Source organism: Chionomys nivalis, chromosome 2 (genome assembly GCF_950005125.1).
Source record: "Chionomys nivalis chromosome 2, mChiNiv1.1, whole genome shotgun sequence".
Classification (NCBI taxonomy): domain Eukaryota; kingdom Metazoa; phylum Chordata; class Mammalia; order Rodentia; family Cricetidae; genus Chionomys; species Chionomys nivalis.
The window spans coordinates 109,009,649-109,032,911 of record NC_080087.1 but is presented as its reverse complement, the minus strand read 5'-3'; the positions used below and the strand labels follow the sequence as shown (position 1 = coordinate 109,032,911).

The 23,263-nt window shown below is 45.3% G+C and overlaps 1 protein-coding gene across 4 annotated transcripts in view; it reads left to right on the top strand.

The window, feature by feature from the left end:
• The first annotated feature begins 19,978 nt into the window (after positions 1–19,978).
• The window catches only part of Atg16l1 (autophagy related 16 like 1), a 35,528-nt gene continuing 32,243 nt past the window's right edge, over positions 19,979–23,263 (top strand). For all 4 annotated transcript variants that reach the window (XM_057755941.1, XM_057755931.1, XM_057755924.1 and 1 more), the window contains exon 1: positions 19,979–20,274. Coding sequence is in view for 3 of the 4 variants with exons in the window: in XM_057755931.1 (XP_057611914.1) it covers positions 20,160–20,274 (115 nt within the window). In the remaining variant the exon portion in view is untranslated. The remainder of the gene's footprint in view (positions 20,275–23,263) is intronic.

The following is a 23,263-nucleotide window of genomic DNA, read 5'->3' as shown; positions in this document are numbered from 1 at the left end:
GAACACCCAGCCTGTTTCTAAGGCACTTGGAGATGACAGGGGCACAAAGCCCTCGCTTTTCTTGCATCTGATGGGTATGTGTTACCCAGTTAGCTGGAGTTCAGGAAGATCTACAGCACTAATGGAAATCAAAACCTCCAGGGAGGCAGAAAAGATGTGGGTTGAAGTTATGTCGGCCTCTCTTCTTCTATCCTCCTACCCCTCTCTGATTCTCCTCATTGTTCATAGTCAGACAGAATTAAGAGGGCTAGGGAGTCTGGTTGGTGAGAGCGCCCTTGAGAGCTAGCCTGCAACCCAGAGCTCATTGAAAAGTGCAGAGAATTCACAGAGGGGAAGAGTTTTGTAAGCCGAGAAAAGCAAACACAACCTGTTACAAAGATGAGTAAGACCATCTTTGACTACAACTCTCAAACTATACATCTATTGGGGGCGGGGGTGGAGAGGACAGGTGTCCAAACAATTGAGGGAAATAGGCAGTGCCAGCCATTGGCATGACAGTCATTTGTAATTACATGAGCTAACAAAGCAGAATTCCTGGCATGCCTTACCCCCGAATCGCTTAGAATTGGCTTAGAAAGCAGAATGGTTTTTATAACAGATTTTTCTAATTATGTTTTGCTTATGTTAATATGAAGATTTTATTCCTCAAGTAAATACCACCTGATCACAAAGCAGCAGGGCCCGAAAGTACACTGAACGCCAGGTGGAAGCCAGGCTGGGGTTTCACAATTTGCTGCCTCGCGAAGGTTCGCATTTGTTCTGTGTGGGCTGCTCTCTCCAGCTCATCTGTGAAGCGCTGAGGGCGGCTACTCTATCTTCTGAGCTTCCTCTGAATTCCTTCAAAGTAACGACACTTAACTGGGTGTGGTGGCATGTGGCTGCTAGGAGGCTGAGGCAGGAGGATGCAAATTCAAGGCCTGCCTGGGCTACAACAGAGGAAGTTCAAAGGCAACCTGGGCAACTTAGTGAGACCCTGCATCAAAACAAAAAGGATTTAAAGGGGTCTAGTGGAGCTCTTGCTTGTATAAGCTCTGGGTTAAATCCCAGTGCTAAGAAAGACTACTCCAACTTGGCTTCACATAAAATTAACCTGTGGAAACTGTTTAAGTGTAGGTTTCTAGGCCCTGCCAGAATGATTGACAGATAGTTCAGATAGTTGATTGTCTTGGTCTAGGTGGTACCTGGCAAGCTGAATTTCAGCAATATCCTAGATGCTTCTGGGATACCTAGACATGTCATTTCATTGTATTTTTTTAAAAGTTTCTCAAAGGATTAGATGCATGATTCATACATGAGGTAAAGCAAGTTAGCTGGTAGAGCGAGGAAACAAAAGCCAGACATGGGATCGGATCCCACTCGGTATTAACGAAGCATGCTTCCTTCTCAGACTGTCGTTTGTGAGAAGAGTAATAAATACATAACATGGAAAGACTGGAGGAAATAATCCCTAAGTTAAAAAATCAGAGCACTGCAGAGTAGCTCTCAGTTTTGTGTTTAGAAGCATCTAGAGGCTTTTTCTTGTGATTCGTGCCTTCAAAGCCTCATGGTGCCCACATCTGGGAGCACTGGCCTTATCTCAATGTGTCACTGAGCCACTTTGTAATTTTGTGTTTCAGAGTTCAGACTGTGTGTGTGTGTGCGTGTGTGTGTGTGTTTGTGTACTCAATCTCCTATGTGTCTACATGGGGAGGCAAGAGGTCAACTTTTGAGTGTCTTTCTCTACTCTTAATCCACCATATTTTTGGAGACAGGGTATCTGCATCTGAACCTCACTGTTTCTGCTAGATTCAGTGGTCATTGAGCACATGGGATCCGCCTGCTCCCCTCCCACCCCCAGCACTGGTGGTACAGGCACACGCTGACACCCAGCTCTCATATATGGGTTCCTCAGATCCTAACTCAGGCTGCATCACCAGTCCTCTCCCCACTGAACCAGCCCCCCAGCTCAGAGCACAGACCTTCAGGCTCCTCGGTCTCTTGTTTCCACTCATGCCGTCTTTATTCATCCTACAGCATATGGACAGCGGGCTTTGCGTCCGCTCTCCCTTGCTGTTGGCACTGGCACCATTCAACAATATGGTGTTAACAAAAAATATTAAAACTAGCTGTCTTACATTTTTGGTTCTTGTTCATAATGTTGCATAATGAAGAGGAGAATCTTTCCCACAGTCCCAGTGGCGCAGAAACATTTAGAGATGACTCTAAATATAGCCTCCCAGATGACAGAGAGGTTGTTTTATGTCATTCTGTGATTTCTTTTTCACAGCATGTTCTATGTGCCGGAATAATAATAAAAAAAAATTTTTAATGAAGTCAGAATGCTATATTTAAAGGCACCTTTTGCTCTTTGCTGATTGCAAAACACATTTTGCTGCCATTTAGTTTGCTGTACATCTTGGCATCGGGCTCTAAGCAATGACAAAACAAAAGGCAGAAAGCAGTAGCCCTGACCAAGTACACAGCTCCTATCCACCATGTCTCTCCTTCCTAGCCTGTTAGCTATTGACTCCCAGTGACCACATGTACAAAAAGAGTCACAGTGGTCCCTCTTAATTCTCTGATTGGGCTTGGGTATATGATAAAAGAAGACTGCAGGGCTCCAGTATTTTACACAGTGTATTACTAGTCCCTGGTGGCATATAATAAGCTCCCAAGTAGCACCAGAATACTGGTTGTTAAGGAGAGTAAGTTGTAACTGCAAAAACTTCTAGCTCAGGTACAAACTCTGTGGCAGTCTATTTGTGGCTATAAAACTTCAGTCACATCCGATAGTTGCAACAAGCTTAGGACTTCTGCATATGAATCAGGAAGGAACATGACTCAATCCATAAGACATAGATAGGTTCTGTTAATTCCCAGGAAAGCAGCTTTGGGGAGATGCATATGGATAGTTTTCCTTAACTGTAAAGAGAAAGTTCTATCTGAGAAGAAGAAACCTTTTGGACATCTTTGTCGTCTGTGGTGAGGTAGGTGGTTTGTCAGGAAGTCAACATGGCCCTTCCCTGGGGGAATCAGGAGACCACTGAATTGGGTCCCAGAGTGACTCAGGTCAAACTGCGTGCAAAGAGTTGTGTGGGTGGGTGTGAACGCTTCCTGTGTCCGGTGTGCTTGCTTCCTAGGGAGGTGTGCTCAAGGCAAGGCTTCCTTGGTGTTTCTACAAGATCGTAGGGCAAGTTCTGGCCTCAGGGCTGAAGTTTTGGCCTTTGTAATCGTTAACATTATCAACTTGATTGTTAATAATATGGGCACACCTGTGAGGAATTATCTTTTTTTTAAGATTTATTTATTTATTATGTATACAACATTCCACCTCCATGTATGCCCGCACGCCAGAAGAGGGCGCCAGATCTCATTACAGATGGTTGTGAGCCACCATGTGGTTGCTGGGAATTGAACTCAGGACCTCTGGAGGAGCAGCCAGTGCTCTTAACCTCTGAGCCATCTCTCCAGCCCGAGGAATTATCTAGACAGGGTAGCGTCAAGGCTTCCTCATGAGGGTTTGCTTCCATTCAGCTAATGGAAATGGGAAGACCCACCCTGAATGTGGTCAATACCATTCCCTGGGCACAAATCCAGTTTGTGGTAGACATAGCATCATCATGCCTCACCTGCAGCTTATAAAGTCTCCCTGCTTTAGTTGGCAGGTGTGGCTTCTCTGGTCATGATCTCTGGGGCTGGAGAACCCACTCGGAAGTTGCTTTGCTTAAATAAACCTGTTGTTGTACTTTTTCAGTTCAGCCTGATCTGGCTTACTGTCGGTGAAAACGGTAAGGGGGAAGGGACAGAAGACCTATTAGTGCTCAGCTTGTTTTCCTTTTTAGGCTGTTCCAGAGATTGAGGCTAGAGAAGCTGACACCCCCCCCTCCCCAGCAATGAGTGATGACGTGTCCATCACAAGCTGGGTTTGTGCCCAAGTGTGGTCAAAAGCTGAGGGCTTTAGGTGAAGACTTGGACAGCTGGCAACTTATTTATTTTTTTATGTCTGTTTGTGTATACACATGTATATGCTTATATGTGCACACAAGCACCACAACATGTGTGCGGAGATCAGAAGACAGCTCGTGGGAGTCAGTTCTTTTCTACTATGTGGGTCCTGGGGAATCAAACTCGTCCTCAGGCTTAGTGGCGAATGTATTTACCCACCGAGCCATCTAACCAGTATCTGGAAAGACAAGCCATCTTCACCCCAGTCATCTCTCAGAATAAGTAGGTTCATCCCTATGCTGGAAAAAAAGATCAGACTCTAAAAAAATATGAAATGTTTATACCCAAAGGATCTAGTCTGCACAGTCATCAGCTACACTGTGGGGTCTCTGTGCGTTTTCTCCGAAGCACATGGGGAACTCAATAGGTAGCCTACACAGTTGTGGTCTCCTTCTTCCTCCCTGAGAGAACCTCATTTTTGTTTGGATAGCACTCCAAAGCACAAACCCACAGTTTATTACTCTTACACCTCTGTAGCTGACTGGGCTCAGCTGAGTGCTCTTATCTGGTGATCTCATGAAGTTACAGTTGGTTGGCTGCCAGGGCTGGGCCATCCAAAGCTTCCTTCAGCTTCTTCATTCACAAATCCGAGGCCTCAGCTGTCATGGCTGCAATTGAGGACCACTGACCAAGCATGCCTGTCCCCTTTTATCAGTTCCAGCATGAGTCTGTCTTGGGCTTCCTTATAGTCAGCTGTGTGTGGCAGATGGCTTCTTATAAGATGCACCAGCAGAATTCTAAGTCTTCTATCACAAAGCCCCAAAAGCTTTACAGTACCACATTTTGTCAGTGATCCAGCGGCAGTCCAGACAGTCCAGGAAGAAACCACCAGTTGCCATGGGGAGGGAGAGGTTCCTTTAGACCATTTGCTTTTTTTCTGGGCTGGAGGGGAAGTTGGGCTCTCCATAAAGTGAATGTGGAGGAGTAGGTACCATGGTAGGTTCCCTTTTCACCTCTAGGGAACCTACCTACCAGATAGGGTCTGGGGATTGAACTCAGGTGGTCAAGCTTGACAGGCACCTTTACCTGCTAAGTCGGCTTGATAGTTCAGAAATACATTCTATTATTATTGTTGTTGTTGTTGTTGTTAAATTTTTCATTTAGCTGGGCAGTGGTTGTTAGAATTATGCCGGACTGGCCTGTCACCTGGGTACCCTGTCCCTTTAAGAGATAAACTCCGCCCACTCCCAATCAGTACCCCCCACAGCTGGTTTCTGTCAGTTCTTCTACAGAAGCAGCTCTCTGCCTCCATCATCCCCTCCTCTCCCCACTCTCTCTGTCCCTCTATTTCTTTCTCCCTCCCATAACCCCCCTACCCTCCCATACTCTCCGAATACCCATTAAATAAACTCTCCATAACCAAGTTCTCTCTTCGTGGTGTATCTGTCTATCCCTTACCTGCCGTGGCCCTGCACCCGCCACGGGATCCGCCAAGGTCTCACTTGTGCCATAAATCATAACAGTGGTGGCGCACGCCTTTAATCCTAGTACTCAGGAGGCAGAGACAGGCGGATCTCTGTGAGTTTGAGGCCAGCCTGGTCTACAGAGCAAGTTCCAGGAAGGCTCCAAAGCTACAGAGAAAACCTTGTCTCGAAAAAAAAAAAATTTCTTTTTAATTTACTTAACATATCAAACTCAGTTTCTCCTCCCTCCTCTTTCCTGTCCTCTCTCCCCACCTCCCGCCTACCCCATCCATCCTCAATTCCACGGAAGTCAACAAAACCTGGCATATCAAGTAGAGGCAGGACCAAGCTCCTCCCCCTGCGTCAAGGCTCCAGCACAGGGAATAGGTTCCAAGAACCCAGCTCATGCACAAGGGACAGGTCCTGATCCCATTGTTAGTGGCCCCACAAACAAATCAAGCTACACAACTGTTACCCACATGCAGAGGGTGATGTGCAGTTTCCCTAGCTGGCAGTTCAGAGTCCTTCCTCCAGTGAGCTCCCTCTACCTTAAGGCCCCACCAGCAGCTTCTTATCCAGACCATAAAGGCTTCTTCTTCTCCTCCTTCTCCTCCTCCTTTTCTTCTTCTTCTTCTTCTTCTTCTTCTTCTTCTTCTTCTTCTTCTTCTTCTTCTTCTTCTTCTTCTTCTTCTTCTTCTTCTTCTTCTTCTTCTTCTTCTCCTTCTCCTTCTCCTTCTCCTCCTCCTCCTCCTCCTCCTCCTCCTCCTCCTTCTCCTTTCTTTTCTTTTCTTCTTTTTTTTTAAATCAGGTTTTTCAAGACAGGATTTCTGACTCTGTAGCTCTGACTATCCTGAAACTCACTTTGTAGACCAGGCTGGCCTCAAACTCACAGAGATCTGCCTGCCCCTTCCTCCTGAGTGCTGGGATTAAAGTCATACACCTGGCTTTCTTCTCCTTTCTAAATCAGTTCCTTAAGTGAAGAACTGGCTAGAATGGAGAATGGGGGACAGCCTTAACCTTCACAAGATGGAATAATATTGGATCAAAGAGATCCAATATGATCCTGGGAGAGGCCCTGGGAATTTAAGAAAATGGGAGGATGGAGGGAGTGGGGAGAAATGAGAGGGAGAGAGAGAAGGGTTGTGTAGTTGAGAGGATATGGTTACTCCACCTAGCAGAGAGTGAGCCAGGGGTTTATCTCCAAGGTCTAGGGCACAGTCAGGCCCTTGATGGAGGTCAAAGGTAGATTGCAAGGACCAGAGACTCCACTCCTTAGTCTCTACCTCAGTTCGGACTTTGTAAGGGTGGGACTAGACTGCTTGAGCCTGAAGGATGGGACAGTTAAAATTTTTCGCCATCCTTTTGTGCTTCCCCAGTGTTATGGTTTGGATGTCTCCCCAGAGCCCATGTGTTGGACCCTTTATCCCCAGTATGGCAGTGGGAAGAGGAAGCTGCCATTATTGAATGGGTTGATGCTGTTATTGAGGGAGTGGGCCCCTAGGAAGGGATGAGTCCCCCGCCCTTCCCTCCCTCCCGCTGCTCTCCCTCCATGTGGTTCCTTGGCTGTACTGTGGTGCGAGCAGAAGATCCTTGGCAAACACTGTCCCTCCATCTTGGATGGTTCAGTCTGCAAAACTGTAAGCCAAATAATCTCTCTTCATTGTTTACTTCCCCACCTCAAATGTTCTGTTAGAGAGGAATATGTTGGTACAACATGCCAGGCCGCCCTTCTGCCCTGAGCTGGACTGCCTGTGTTTGCAGGAAAACAAGGTCCGTACTTCCCTTTAGTTACTGGAGAAGCTACTTGTCCTATATACATTGATAAAATTAAGAAAGACGTAGAGAAAATTCAAAGGAATCTTTAGCTATGGGAAGCTTGACAAGAGATTAAGGAGTGCACAGGGACGTAAGATGTCTCTTACTGGGAAGAAGTTTGGGACCAAAAGCAGATGAAGTGGTGTGGTGTTGTAGAGTAGGGCTTTACTCAGCTCTCATCAGAGGCTTCTCCTGGCAGCGGATGGTACGAACAGATCCACAACTGAACATCGTACAGAGAGAGACTTTGGAGCGCCCTAAACAGATACCGCTATCAAAGCCTCCCCTCAGGACTCAGGAATCTATGTGGAAGAAGAAGGGGAAAGATTCAAAAGCCAGGGTGGGGGATGACTCCAAGGAAACAGTATCTTCCGGACACAGCAGGGCTGATAGGCACATGAAGTCACAGAGATCTGTTGGTTCCCGGTCACCCTGCTAGCTTAGACCGGAAATAATCTCACAGAAACTGTATTAATTAAATTACTGCTTGGCCCATTAGCTCTAGCTTCTTATTGGCTAACTCTTACATATTAATTTAAAGCATTTCTATTAATCTGTATATCACCACGAGGTCGTGGCCTACCAGCAAAGTTTCAGCACGTCTATCTCTGGCGATGGCTCCATCGCATCTCCCTGACTCCACCTCTCTTTCTCCCAGCATTCAGCCTAGCTTTCCCTGCCTACGTAAGTTCTGCCTTGTTATGGGTCCAAAGCAGTTTCTTTATTCATTAATAGTAATCACAGCACACAGAGGGGACTCCCACATCAGAGATCTTGGCAGCGCGAATGCACACGTGCCCAGGTTCAAACCAGACAAAATTCCAGCATGGAGCAAAGGAAGTAGATCCACAGTTCTACCCCTAAACAAGAAGCTGTTTGTAATTAAATACCTGGTGGGAAAGAAACCATCAGTTTCCTCCAGTGGAGTGTTGCAGGGAATATCAACCATACTCACGGCAGGTCACGTGCTCTGGAGTAGTTGGGCAACACAAATGGACTCTGCGCTTTTTTATGTGTTTTTTGTGTTTTGTTTTATTTTGATATTGTTTGTCTTATTTGATTTTTTCTTCTCTCTTTCTCTCTCTCTTAGTTTGACTTGATTTAGGGGGTATTTTTTGAAAGAGAAAGAACATGAAGTTGGGTAAGGAGGTGGGGAGGACCTGGCAATAGTTAGAGAAGGGAAAGGATATGATTAAAATATATTGTATGAAAAAGATTGTTTTAATTGAGAATTTTTTTTTCAAGACAAGGTTACTCTATGTAGCCCTGGCTATCTTAAAACTTGCTCTGCAGACCTGGCTGGCCTCGAACTCAGAAATCAGCCTGCCTTTGTCTCCTGAGTGCTGGGAGGGATTAAAGACGTGTGTCACTATACCCAGCTAAATTAAAATTTTAAAAAATGGAATTTTAATTAAAAAAGAATTTTAAAAAGATTAAATAGTCAAAAAAATGAAATAAAATACAATGACCTGAGGAATAAAAAAAAATGGTCAGGACTAGGGACTAGAGAAATAGCTAGTTGTTCTATTATTCATTCTTTCTTTTCTCTCTTCCTCTTTCTTTCTTTCTTTCCTTCTTTCTTTCTGTTTTTTTTTTTTTTTCTAGACAAGGTTTCTCTGTGTAACAGCCCTGGCTGTCCTGGAACTCACTTTCTAGACCAGGATGGCCTTGAACTCACAGAGATCCACCTGCCTCTGCCTCCCGAGTACTGGAATTAAAAGTGTGTACCACCACCAGCAGTTTGGCTGTTCTAGAGGAGTTGGGTTCGATTCCCAGCACCCACATAGCAGCTCACAAGTGTCTGTAATGCCACCTCCAGGGGATCCTACACACTCACACATACGTATGTGCAGGTGCAGGCAAAACATCAATGCACATAAAATAAAAAATCATTTTTTAAGTTTTTTTTTTTAAATGGTCAGGACATGAGTCACACTGTTTTTGTTTTTTGTTTTGTTTTGTTTTGTTTGGTTTTTCGAGACAGGGTTTCTCTGTGGCTTTGGAGCCTGTCCTGGAACTAGCTCTATAGACCAGGCTGGTCTCAAACTCACAGAGATCCGCCTGCCTCTGCCTCCCGAGTGCTGGGATTAAAGGCGTGCGCCACCATCGGCATGCGCCACCATCGGCATGAGTCACACTGTTAGGTGGAGTAGCCATCGTTGGCCTCAGCCCTGAAGGAAACTGTGTCCCTGGATATCTCTTTGTACTTGTACTTAGGTATCGTTGCCAGATTTCATCCATGTGATAGAAACCTGAAACCATTTAAGGAAGGCAAATTTTATCTTCAGGTTGAAATTTCAGGCCTCGATCGCACAGAGGTGGCAGCAGCGCTGTACTGCTCGCATCAAAGAGACAGGAAGCCAGTGTGTACCTGTGCTGTCTGGCTTCCTCCTCCTGAGAACCCTGCTTATTCCACCCAGGCCCCGGCTTATTGGACGGTGCCACCCATGTTCAGGGCAGGTCTTTATCCACTAGTCAGTTCTCTCTGGAAACCCCTCATGGATACATTCTGGGTAGTTTTTTTTTTGCTAATCTAGGTATCCCTCAATCCAGGCAAACTGACAGTCAAGGTGTGGGGGCGGGGAGCACAGAGGGTTTGCTGCTAGGATATGTGTGCATGTGGTGTGTGTAGGCCCACATAGATACACGGTAATGCAATGGCAAGAGATCAACCTTGGCTGTCTTGTTTTATCACTGTCCACGGGTGATAAAATGAGACAGGGGCACTCAGTGAGCCTAGAGCTCACCACATGGCCTACGCAGCTTTTTTTGGCACAGACTCTGGGGTTGCAAGCTCTGATAGATCCTCAAGCTTGGGTGTCAGCACTCAACTGCATGAGCCCCCCTGCCCAGCAGCCAGGAGTAGCTGCCTCCTTAGGCGGCTTAATTTGCAAGGCAGATCAACAAATTGCTGCTTCAACTTTGAGTCTTATTCAAGACAAAATGTCAGCTTGACCGCTAAGCAAAGAACTGGATCTCACGGCCTATGATAGTTCAGTGTCCCTTTGTTAAATCTTTTGCTGCTGTACTTTCTGGCTCTGCCATAGAGAGTGTGCAGTGTTGGAGAGGCACCCTGCAGAGCTATAAATATCTCATGACTCATTTGAACAGCCCATTTTGAAATGGTGTCCCTTCATTCTCTGTTGAGGAAGAAAAGAAAAAAAAAATAGCTTCAACATATGGCAACAACAGTATTTTCTAATATTCTAAGTTAGTCTCGTCTCTCTAATTATAACTTTTAGTTTACAATTAAAAAAAATTCAGTATCTCACCAGCAAATACTATCGTTTAAAACAGAATTGAACTTACTCAAAATTCATGTGATTGCAGCTCCAGAAACTCCCGAGTTTTGGACAGGGCTGACTGCTCGCACCCAGTACTAGAGAGAAGAAGAGCAGGTCCAGCCTTGGAAAGGACTTAGTGACTGCCCTGGTGTCTGCCTAGCCCTGGGCTTGCTTGCTGCCACAGTGGTATGTGACAGATGAGAAGAACACTCCATGTAATCCAGACCGTGCACGGAGCCAGGAAGGAGAAGGCTGTTTCTAAAGGAGACGGAGAACTGGGCAGCCCCAGCAGAAGATGTGCTCTGCAAGATCCTTCTGAGGAGTCCCAACCCCTCCAAATGCACCCCCAAGGAAGACGGGCTCACCTTCTCACTACACCGTTGTTAGGTACCGGTACCCGCTGGTCCATCAAAGTCCTTTCCTGTAGATTAAGACTGGAGCTCAAAGATCAGGGTCTGTTAGGGGAGCCACGGATCCACCATGAGGATGGCTGGACTGGGTAACAGAAACAGTAGGACGGCAGGCAGAGGGGAAGGGAAGCAGCGAGCTGCAGACAAAAAAAAAAAAAAAAAAAAAAAAAAAAAAAAAAAAAAAGCCAAGGGCTAAATATCCTGATGATTCTGAATCCAGAATCATCTCAGGGATTCCTGAGGGCTGGTCACATCCCTGCTTCAAAGCACCCTGAATCTGGATGACTGTCTCTCATTCACAGTAAGGTCTGTCTAACATTGGCAATGAGAAGCATGTCAGCACCTTAGACTAACTCAACCCTAAACCTAAACAAACAACACAGAACTTAGCTTAAAGTTAAACCGGTGAGGTTTTGCATCAGTTTTCCTGGCTGTATCTGAGCTCTGTCACTTACCAAGCACCTCTGTATGTCTGTCCCATCTCCCCATCTATAAAAATACTATATTAGTAGTTACAACATAACGTTGTGAGAAAAAAGTAAGTTGATTCTTGGGCTGGAGAGATGGCTCAGAGGTTAAGAGCATTGCCTGCTCTTCCAAAGGTCCTGAGTTCAATTCCCAGCAACTACATGGTGGCTCACAACCATCTGTAATGGGGTCTGGTGCCCTCTTCTGGCATGCAGGCATACACACAGACAGAATATTGTATACATAATAAATAAATAATTATTAAAAAAACAAGTTGATTTTTTAGAAAATAATGCCTGGTGTGCAAAAATCACCCAATAAAATTAACTGTTATTCACAGAAGGAGAAAGCAAGAGTGATTAAGAGAAATATAATTTCCTTAAAGATTAAAGAAACTGAGGTTCCCCTACTTGCTAAGAATCACAGTCCCAATGTGTTAAAAGGATCATGTGAAGGGGGCTTGGAAGATGGCTCACTGGTTAAAAGCACTTGCTGCTTTTGCAAAGGACCTTTGTTTAGTTCCCAGCACCCACATGGTGGCTCACAACCAACAATAACTTCTGTCCTAAGGAATATAACGCTGTCTTCTTATCTCTGAGGGCACCAGGCACATACCTGGAGCATATATATATATATATATATATATATATATATATATGCAAACTATTCAAACACATCAAATAAATAAATGTAAAAATTAAAGCAGCAGCTACAACATGTGAAATCCTTCAGCCAGTATTCCAGATTCTAGGATGCAAACATACAGCGGAGATAACAAGGATCCCTCTGTAATGGATTAATTAAAAATGCAGCATCCCCAGTGGCTGCATCTGCAGAAAGGATGTAGGTCCCTGAGCAGTGGCAGCAGGACATGTGGCAGCAGACAGCAAACAGCAGGTCCTGAGAGCAGCCAGTCCCAGTCAGGGAAGGCACAGTTACCCCAGTGGCTGCAGCAGCCACGAGGGGTCCCATGCCACAGGTCTCCGAAGGTGGCTGGTCTTGGGCAGGGAGATGTGTTGCATCGGGAGAGAGAGACAGACTGATAGGCACACCATGCAGAGTAAGGTTGGATATTTATTTAGTGGGTTATGGAAGGGAAGAGGAAAAGGGGAGAAAAGCAGAGAGGCAGAGAGAGAGAGAGAGAGAGAGAAAGGAAGGAAGAGACTCAGGCTGCTAGCAGGAAGGAAGATCTGCCTGCCTCAGGGGACAAGGGAAGGAATGGGAGGTGTAAGGGTCTGTCCTGTCTCTTTAAGATGCCCACTTCCTCCCCACTTCTGCTTAGGCAGGCTGATCTTCAGCTTCCAGCCTGAGTTCCTTCCTTTTCCATCTCCCTCTCGAAGAGGCAGCTTCTGCCTCTCCCCACTTCTCCCCTTCCTCCCTTCCGTCTTCCCCCTCCCTTCTCTCTCTCTTTCTCTCTCTCTCTGCCTCTCTGCTCTTCTCCCCTTCTCCCTCCCCCCTCCATAACCCACCAAATAGATATCCAACCTCACTCTGCATGGTGTGCCTATCCATCTGTCTCTCCCACCACCTGGGACCAGCCACCTTCAGAGATCTGGGGCATGGGCTTGTGTGCTGTCCCTGCCTGGGACTGGCTGCTCTGGGGCCTGCTGCCTGCCCCCACTTAGGGACCTGCAGTGTTTCTGCCCCTGCAGTGGCGGGGATCCTACCAATCCTACCAAATTTTTAATTTTTCCATTACAGGCAGGCTTGTCTCTTAAAGGGACAGGACAGATCATTATACCCTCTAAGGGGTCTCCATATCACCAAGTGCTGATAATGCCATCTTGGCCAGTTTTTAGACATGCAATCTGCAAGGCATGGTTATGCCTCAGTCATCCCAGAGTCTGAAGGTGGCTACATGAGGAATGCAAGTCCTAGGTCAGCCTGAGCTACAGACTGAGACTCTGTCTCAACAGCAACAACAAACAAGTATGCAGTCTGCCAAAAGAAATGTGGACATGAGAATCTTCACAATGAAAATATCTTGTGCAAGCATCTGTGAAATCAGTAGCGCTAAAGACAACAAAAGCAAACAGAGGGAGTGAAAAAGCCAAGTGATGAACGCCAGTAAGGGAGTCCCGTTATTGACATGGAGGTGGAGTGGGAGGGGTTGTCCTGGTGTGTCTGAAACCCAGTGTAAGCTGGTTTCTTGGCAATCATTACGTTTCCCTAACACAAACTACGGGTAATACTGTAACATAGTTCCCTTCATCTGCTTCCATTTGGGGTGATATATTTTGAGGAAGAGTTGAATAGAAATGGAAATAAAGATGAAGAATTAAAAACACAGACACCTCTACACATGATGGTACATATTTCTAATTTTAGCACTTAGGAGGCAGAGGCAGGCAGATCTCGAGGCCAGCCTGGTCAACATAGTGAGTTCCAAAACAGCCAGGGCTACATAAAGAAACCCTGTGTTGAAAAACCAAAATAAGTAAACAAACATAAATAAATAAAGGTGCAGGGCTGGTGAGATGGCTCAGAGGTTAAGAGCATTGCCTGCTCTTCCAAAGGTCCTGAGTTCAATTCCCAGCAACCACATGGTAGCTCACAACCATCTGTAATGAGGTCTGGTGCCCTCTTCTGACCTGCAGGCATACACACAGACAGAATATTGTATACATAATAAATAAATAAATAATAAATAAATAAATAAATAAATAAATAAATAAATAAAGGTGCATTCCACCACTGCCTGGCAAGACTGTGTTTTTTAGAAGAGAGAATTAAAAAAAAAAGGGATAAAAGGGAACAGAAGAGAATGGAAGCTAGGAACTTCCTCCCATCACCTGTTACATTCCAGGCATAATATAGAATCAGATCTCTCTCTGGAGAGAGTTCCTGGAGGCCAGCACCCACACCTGGGATGCCTTTGTCTCCCTGGAGCTGTTCATCCCTAAGCCTGACCCACACTGGGGCTGAACTGTTTTCATTTGCTTATTGAAAGACAAAGGGAATCAAGGTAACAGAAAGGGCAAGGAAAACAGCACCAGAGGATGCAGAACTTCTCCAGGTTGGAGCCCAGGCGATGGACCCACAGATAAGGCACCAGTGCCATCACCTTCCTAGCTCAACGGTCACTTTTAATTTCATCCAAAGCAGCTGTGGCTACTTGTGAGCATCCTTCCAGACTGGACCTTTTGGCATTCCCTCATAGGCTGAGGGGGAGGGGGAAATCCTCAGACCCTCACCAGAGTCTCAGGCATTCAATCCCTAGTGCACTTCCCTACCAGCTATAACCAGTTCTGCCCCAGATGCACATGGACTTGGGATACTTGTATACACAGAATGTATACAGTATGGAAGAGTAATTGGAGGGGATCTTTATCTATGCAGCTATGGGGAAGTCATCCATATGGGGACTTCCTTGAAGTCATTGTTTTGGTAATATAGCTGTTTTCTGGTCATCTATACTTCTTTTTTTTTTTTTTTTTGGTTTTTTTTTTCGAGGCAGGGTTTCTCTGTAGCTTTGGTGCCTGTCCCTGAACTAGCTCTGTAGACCAGGCTGGCCTTGAACTCACAGAGATCCGCCTGCCTCTGCCTCCCGAGTACTGGGATTAAAGGCGTGCGCCACCACCGCCCGGCTGGTCATCTATACTTCTGTAACTCCTCACCCATGCTCTGTAAGCAAACCCAATAAACTCAGTAGTTTATCAAGTTGAGTCTTGGTGGAACCATTTCTATGGTCTGTCCTTGGGACCCTGTCTGGGGAAGTAGCTGCTTGTTTGTGTTTGCCTAGGAAAAGTCACCCAGCAGAGGCTTAAGGTGAGAATCTCCTGTAAGGTCTCAACAGAAGAAACGACTCCACTGAAAATCCATTAGGCAGGTGAGCTTTGTCTTAGTGAAAGCAGACTTTCCACACAGTGCCTTGGTAAGCGATGCTCCTTCCACTCCTGTGAGCAAATCTGTGCTGATCATCATGCTGCTACAAGGGCTGGGAGATATTTCATGTTCTGCTTTACATCCATTCTGGTCAGTCAGAATCCGTTTCACACATGCTGCTTCCCAGCAGAGCATGCTGAATCCTGTAGACACTTGTTATTTACCAGAACAGAAAAATCGCTTTAGATCTGTTATCAGCCACTGCAAGATTCTGACAGCTTCGTTTCCTGCTGATTTCTGTCACTAATCTCTGGTCCATTTGTTTCCTGTAGAGCCTGTAAATGCACTAAGGCCTCCCCATCACTTCCTGCTGGCTACCTGTGATGCCCTCCTTACTGGCTAATTTGCAGATGAATTACAGAATACTTAAATTTGTTCTCTAGCCCTATGTGGTGGTGCATGCCTTTAATCTCAGCACTCAGAAGGCAGAGGCAGTCTGATCTCTGTAAATTCCGACTGGCTTGTTCAACATAGCTAGTTCCAGGACAGCAGAGCTGTACAGTGAGACTCTGTCTCTGAAGACAAAAGTAAAATAAAACATAAGAACATCTGTTTGTTCAGCGGGTTCCAATGAGCTTTAATGCCAGCTGGACCAGAGAGTAGCTAGATGAGCGAGTGGCATCCAACCACCTGCATCTGGACCCAGGTCTAACCAGGCTTCTTCAGGCAACTTACTTAATCCGTGTCTCAGAGTCCTCACCTGTAAATAAGGGTGATGATGCTAATCCTGGCTAATGATAGCCGAGTCGTGCTATTGTGAGAAATAAGTGAATTATAATAAGTGCCATGCTCAGAAAAGGGCATAGCTCACAGCCCTACAGAAGTGTTCCTGCGCAGGTTAGCATCCATGGAGTTGGGCATGTTGCCTAACAGCTGGTTTCATCAATAACTACATGGCCATTTATATTTGTCTAACTTTTACTAGCATATATAGTACATATATAATGTCTACAAATTAGAAAATGCACAGAAGGCACTGTGGTGGTCTGACTAGGAATGCCCCGTCGCATGGATTCTCGTGCATACTCATTAGGGAGTGTCAATACTTGACAAGGATTAGGTGTGGCCTTGCTGGAGCAGGTTTGGCCTTATTGGAAGAAGTGTGCCTCTGGAGGGTGGGCTTTGGGGTTTTAAAAATGTTTAAGCCAGGTCAAGTGTCTCTCCTTCCCGCTGCCTGCAGATCCAGATGTAGAACTCTCAGCCCCTCCAGCACTACATCTGCCTGTATGCCATCATGCTCCCATGAAAATGGGCTAAGCCCCTGAAACTGTAAGCCATCCCCATTTAAAAGCTTTCCTCTATAAGAGTTGTCGTGGTCATGGTGTCTTTTCACAGCAACAGAACAACCAAATGCTTGGAAAGGCTGAGATAGGACCAGGAGTACGAGCCCAGCTTTAGCCACATAGTGAGTCTGAGGCCAGCCTGGGATACATGAGACCGGGAGTGAGGGGAGACACCACATTGCAAGTGTGATGCTCTAAGATCATATCATTAATATTTTTGTATTCTTCATTCACTAAACTGTGTTTGTTGGCCACCTACTACTTCAAAACTTTCCTGCCTTTGCTGGACAAGTAATAATACGCAAAAAATACACAGGGCTCTTGTCTTATACAACTTACAGGTGAGTGGGGGAAGTCAGGCCTCCATCAAGTAATGATAAACTCCAAATGTGACGAACACCATGAAGAGATGTATGCTTGTAAGAGGGAGATATGACCTGACTATTAAGAACGGTCCCCTGTGAAGTCAGAAGGCAGGAGTGTGCCCAAAACTCTGCAGAGGGAGGGAGCACAGTACTAAAAGGAAGGATGGTTCAAGGTCATTCACGGTGTGCTAGCCAGAGCTGTGATTAGCAAAGAGGGTGGAGCAAAGCTTATTGCACTTAGTTTAGTGATTATCTTTTATTCAACAAGCATCTATACTTGAGGAGTTAGGAATACTTCTTTTAAACAAATAAGATGAGCAGTGATAATGAGTCTACAATAATTTAGCCAATCTCTTAGGGTTGGGAAAACCATCTCTAACTTTACACTTTATTATTAGCAATGCAATGGCAAATATTTTTGTACATGGTCATGCATCAAAATATTATTTGGCACAACTCCACGTGGCTGCTGACTGGGCAAATTAGTAAAAATATCAACACTTTTAATTATACCCTGTTGGAAAATTATCATGATTAGTTGTCAAGGTTTGCTGCTATGGTCTTTTGCAGTTGACAACACTGTTGCAGTTGGAGATATCCCTGGTGACTTTCAGGACCTGTTTTTTCATTTCCTTCCTGTAGGAGAAAATGGCTTCCATCTCTAATTCCCGTGGGTCCTTTCAATGCCTCCAGAGTGATGGCTAATGGAGTGTCCTTACTACAGTTCTGACTGTCCTCCTCCTCCTCCATTTCATGTTTGTTCTGGTCCAAGGATTTCTTACCTGTCTCTGAAGGATCTTATTAGAAGATTCTTGGACATTTCTTCCCCTTTCTGTGACTTTGTGTGATTCCATTATTTTTTAAATTACATTTTATTTATTGTATGTGCACATACGTGTGTGTTGTGTATGTGTGTGTGCACATGGGTGCCCGTGTGTGTGTGTATTAAAAAGAAAACTGTCAGGAGTCAATTATCTCCTTCTATTGTATGGATTTTGAGAGTTGAACTCAGGTCATCAGACTTGGCAAGAGTTGCTCTTACCTAATAAGCCACTTTATTGGCCCCTGTTACAACTTTACCAACATGTTAAAGGCTATGTATTCACTTGTCTGTTGAAGGCAATGACAACTAGACAATTCTATTTTGACCTAAGTTTTCTCTTCCATTAAGCTTGTCAACCAAAGCCATCTTTTCAAGGATCTGGACATCAGTTTCTCCCATTCAGATTCTACTAGTGTTAGATTGCCTTCTGAGGTTCCTAGGAGTCTAAGGATGGACTCAAACTCTGATTCACTGTTCACATTTATTTTTATTAGCTATTGTTTTCATCCAACCCCTTCTCTAGTGGTAGTGGTGTTTCTAAGATCAGTGGTTCTGGGCACAGGGGCACATGACTGTGTATAGTCTCAGCTACTCCAGAAGCAGATACAAGAATTTTGGGTAGAAAGCAACTTGAGGGAAGAATCAGGGAGAAGGGGGTCCTAGAAGATATATTAATCCCTATTCCTAACTTTGTAAAGCTTGAGAAACTATCATAAAACCATGGCCCAACTTTCATAATAAAACTTCAATTTTCTTTCTTGTTTTATTTGTTTGTTTTCCAAGACAGTGTTTCTCTATGTAGTCCTGACTATCCTGGAAGTTGCTCTGTAGACCAGGATGGCCTCGAATTTGCAGAGATCCGCCTGCCTCTGCCTCCCAAATGCTGGGATTAAAGGCATGTGTCACCACCACCTGCTAAATCTCAATTTTCATATCAGAGAACTAAGAGATTATTTTTGGGAGCTTTAATAGTCTCAAAAAGTAGCTAGATATATGAAGCAACTGTCTTAAGTTTTTGTTGTTTGGTTTTTTGAGACAGGGTCTCTCTTTGTAGCCTTGGCTGTCCTGGAACTCACCATGTAGATCAGGCTGGCCTTATACTCACAGCGATCCACCTGCCTCTGCCTCCCTAGTGAACCATTCAAGCCCAGCCCTTAGTTTGTTTGTTTGTTAACCAAGAAAACACTGAACAGATTTGTCTATAGGCCAATCTTATGAAGACATTTTCTCAGTGGAGGTGCCCTCTTCCCAGATTATGTCAGGTTAAAAGAAAATAAACAAAACACAAAACCAGCACAGTGTCAAGTGAGCTACAGCAGCAATTTGGTTGCTGTGTCTCCTGGTGAGCAGAATTTCCCACGTTCTTAAATGTTCTTAAGCCTGCAGATATCTCTCCTAGCTAATCAAAAACTAAGGCTCGTATGTATGTATGTATGTATGTATGTATGTATGTATTCACAAAGGGTCTGCATTCCTCCAGATGATACCTTGTGGGCTTTCCTGGGAAAATCAGAATATTCTAAAACTATGAACTAGTCCACCATAACTTGGGAGGGGAAAAGGGACGCCTTACTCCATGAATTATGTTACCTACCTCCTTCTCATAAAAATGTCGATAAAATCCCCAACAGAGACATCCCATTCCTCTCTCTGTCTAGCGTGTTTGCTTCGCTAAACTTCTGCTTAAATTGTGTCTCTCAACTTTTATTTCCTTTGATGGAATAGAAATCAAAACACACACACACACACACACACACACACTCAAAGAGTCAGTTGCCTGCCCCACACTACAGCAGATAGACATTGGATGGGCCTTGGAGGGGCATATGTCTATTTAAAGATAGGCTTGTCATGCAGCTGAGACAGAAATTACATTGTATAGCTTTTCACAATCCCGTTAAGTACCATTAGCGTTTCTATTTTACAAGTTAGATAACGAAATGCTTCGGAAGGCTGTCGCTCAACTCAACATTTCGCTACTAGGAGGGGTGTGGCCCCACTTCTGAGCTAAAATGAGAATAAAGGAGGTGGGCCAAGAGAAAAAAAAAATAAAAGCAGCAAGGAGAATAGACACATGACAAAACTGCCCTTTTCCTGTCTCCTTCCGCGCAGCCAGGGCGCCCCACAGCGGCAGCTTCTCATCACCGACACTTCCGGCTTCGAGTTTGCGTCATTTGAGAGCGTCCCGCGACGTCTCTGGACGCGAGCTTGCGTGCGGTCTACGACGTCCGGCAGCGAGGCGGGTCTTCCGGCCCCCTGCTAAGTCGTTTCCTTCAGGGACCGGAAGATCATCCCGGCTAGCCTCAGGGGTGCCCTGTGAGTGGAGGTGAGGTTCGGGCGGCCGGCCCCCGTGCACCCGCTGCTCGCTGCACGGCGCAGCCTGCAGTCCCCAGTGTCGGCGCGGATCGGCGGCCTCGAGGCGCCGGGGCAGCGTTCGGCATGTCGTCGGGCCTCCGCGCCGCAGACTTTCCCCGCTGGAAGCGCCACATCGCGGAGGAACTGAGGCGCCGGGACCGGCTGCAGAGGCAGGCATTCGAGGAGATCATCCTGCAGTGTGAGCCGCGCACGCGGGCCCGGGGCGGGGAGGAGAGCGGCGCGGCAGCGGGAACCCCAGGCCGAGCCCCGGCTCCGCCCGCGCGCATGGCAGCCTCGGCGGGGACCTTGGGCTCCGCGCGCCCCGAGCCCTTTCAGTGTTTTCCTTCCTTCTTTGACTTAAACCTTAGGTGGGGTCGCGGAGGGTTCCTCTTCCACTTTCTTTCCGCAGGCGTCGTTTGTGGTTGTGAATCCCGACAATCCACTCGGTGCTGATGCACATAAGTATTCAGGCTCCCGAAACATCCTGTCTTGGGGATCAAGTTCGAGACAGACATTGACTTTAAGCAGTATCTTGAGAGATTAACGTTCTCCTCGGAGTGCTGTGGGACCAGTAGCCTTTCATTTCTCTGGCTTCTCCACATTTTTTTGTACACATTTTGAATCTTATGGTTTGTCCGTTGGATCATAGCCTTTGGTGTTATTGAAAGCCTTGGGTGAGAAAGAAGTGATTTTCTTCGCCGCTCTATATGACTTTAAGGATCAAAAGTATTTGTGTGTGCGTGTGTGTGTGTGTGTGTGTGTGTGTGTTCGTGTTCCTAAGGAAGTCTCACCAGCATTTCCGTGCTTCGTGTCCCCAGTTTTGCTAGTCTGTTTGACATTTGACCGAAGAAATTATCATTCTTCGGTCCTAAGGTCCTATGTGCTGAGTTAACCTGGGCAAAGTCTTCCTAAATTTTGCGGATAATGAGATTTGAAATAGTAATACTACCGTTTGCATTCCGATTGAGATAACTCGGTAGTTTCAAAGCTTATCTGCACATTAGAATCATCTGGGGATCTTTCAAAAATATTTGAAAATCAAAAGCACTTCCAACTGATTAAGCCAGTATAAATGGCGGAACATAATTATTAATTTTTTTTTTTGAGACAGGATTTCATCTGTAATTTTGAAGCCTGTCCTGAAACTAGATCTTGTAGCCCAGGCTGGCCTTGAACTCACAGAGATCGCATAATTATCAATTTTAATGCTTCCTAAATGGTTTCGAGCACTTTGTTAAATAATTGGCATGCATCATTTCATCTTAAATTTTACGAAGCAGCCAGTTTAACGATGATTAAGAAGTATCTTTGAAGTTGCAGTGTGGATTAATGGTGGGGCTGGGATTTGGTCTTAGTTTTCAGACACTCACTTTTGCATTTGCTCTTGTTGGACTTCCAGAGAAATGGCTCCTCTCTTTCACTGCACTTAGCTGCTTTCAAAGGTGAGAAGAGAGGGGGCCTGTGTCTCTGCAGGGTTAATCTCTTGTACTCTAGGAGAGCAGTGGCTGTTTCTGTAGCACAGGAAGCCACTTCTTACTCAAAATGTGATATCCTTTTCATAATTCAGTTCTTGCTTCTTTAGAAGTGTTTTTTTTTTGTTTGTTTGTTTTGTTCTTTTTAAATAATATACTTAAGTCAAATTACATTGTAGGCCTCACTAGCTCCTTACTGATTTTTTTCCCCTTTTCTGGTTTGATGCGTTTTTAAAATGGGGATAAAGATTTGCCCTGCCTGCTTCATAAAAATAGTATAGTGTATATAAGGAGTTTAAAAACCATCTGTATGATAAAACATAATAGTCAGGTGCAAATAATCTCAGACACAAACTGAACTATTTTTTAATTTCAAAACTGAATGAGTTGTTGGTAGGAGAGGGTAGAACCTTCCAAACAATCAGATTTTGGTTGTGAGGCTAGCCTTTAACAACTAAGCCACCTGTGAAGGCAATGGATAGAATACAAAGCTATGATTTAGAAAGCTAGTCCTATTGTCCCATCCCACCTTGAGTTGTTACATAGTACTGTTTGTCAGTACTGATCCTATTCAAAGTATATCTTTAGTCAAACAAGTTAAGTAGTGGCTGCTTGGGGCCAGGAGAAGAGAAAATAATATGAGAGACCTGGAGCCAGTTGTGCAGACTGCCTTTGCTTGCTTTAACCCTTTATAGGCCAGGGCAGTGGGCATATCTTTTCCAGTTTGACTATGACCTAGTTCATTCTAGCCGTCTCAAGCCAGATAATTCTGACCGGCACCTGTGTTTCCTGAACTTGAAGAAAAACATAGAGGCCTTGGTTACCTAGCCTTCCCTGTAGGAGAAAAGAACCTCCCTTCCTTCCTTCCTTCCTTCCTTCCTTCCTTCCTTCCTTCCTTCCTTCCTTCCTTCCTTCCTTCCTTCCTTCCGTTTTTCAAGACAAGGTTTCTCTGTGTAATAGTCATGGCTGTCTGGAACTCTCTATAGACCAGGCTGCCCTAGAACCCACAGAGATCCCCCCGCCTCTGCCTCCTGAGTGCTGGGATTAGAGGTGTGCACTATCATTGCCCACGTAGGAGAAAAGAACTTTTGTGAAATAACCCTCTTATATTCATTGTGTCCTTTAAAAGACCTACCCACCATTGTCACGGGGTGTCCATCTGTGGTGAAACTAAGTGATACCAGATTTTAACTCCTCTTTCTGTCACACTAGTCAAGGGGCCACTTCCTCCTAAAGTTCCTAATGTAGGAAAAAACTCCTTGACTTCCATTTTCTTTTCTTCTTTTTTTTTTAGATTTATTTATTAAGTATACAGTGGTCTGCCTACATGCATGCCTGCAGGCCAGAAGAGGGCACCCAGATCTCATTTCAGGTGGTTGTGAGCCACCATGTGATTGCTAGGAATTGAACTCAGGCCCTTTGGAAGAGCAGCCAGTGCTCTTCATCACTGAGTCACCTCTCCAGCCCTTGACTTCCATTTTCAAGAAGTGGGACCGCCACCACACCTGGCTTTTGTTGTATTGATTTGTGACCACCCTCCTTCAAAGGTCTACCAAGTTCCCACAGTCAGTTTCTTGTTTTGCCTGATGAGGTTGGAACTCAGAAGGGGAGCTTTATGTTTTGAAACTGTGTCTCTTTGTAACCCACACCGGCCTCCAACCCAGATCCTCTTTAAGGCTATAGAGTGCTGAGGTTAGAGGTATTGCCCTGACTCAG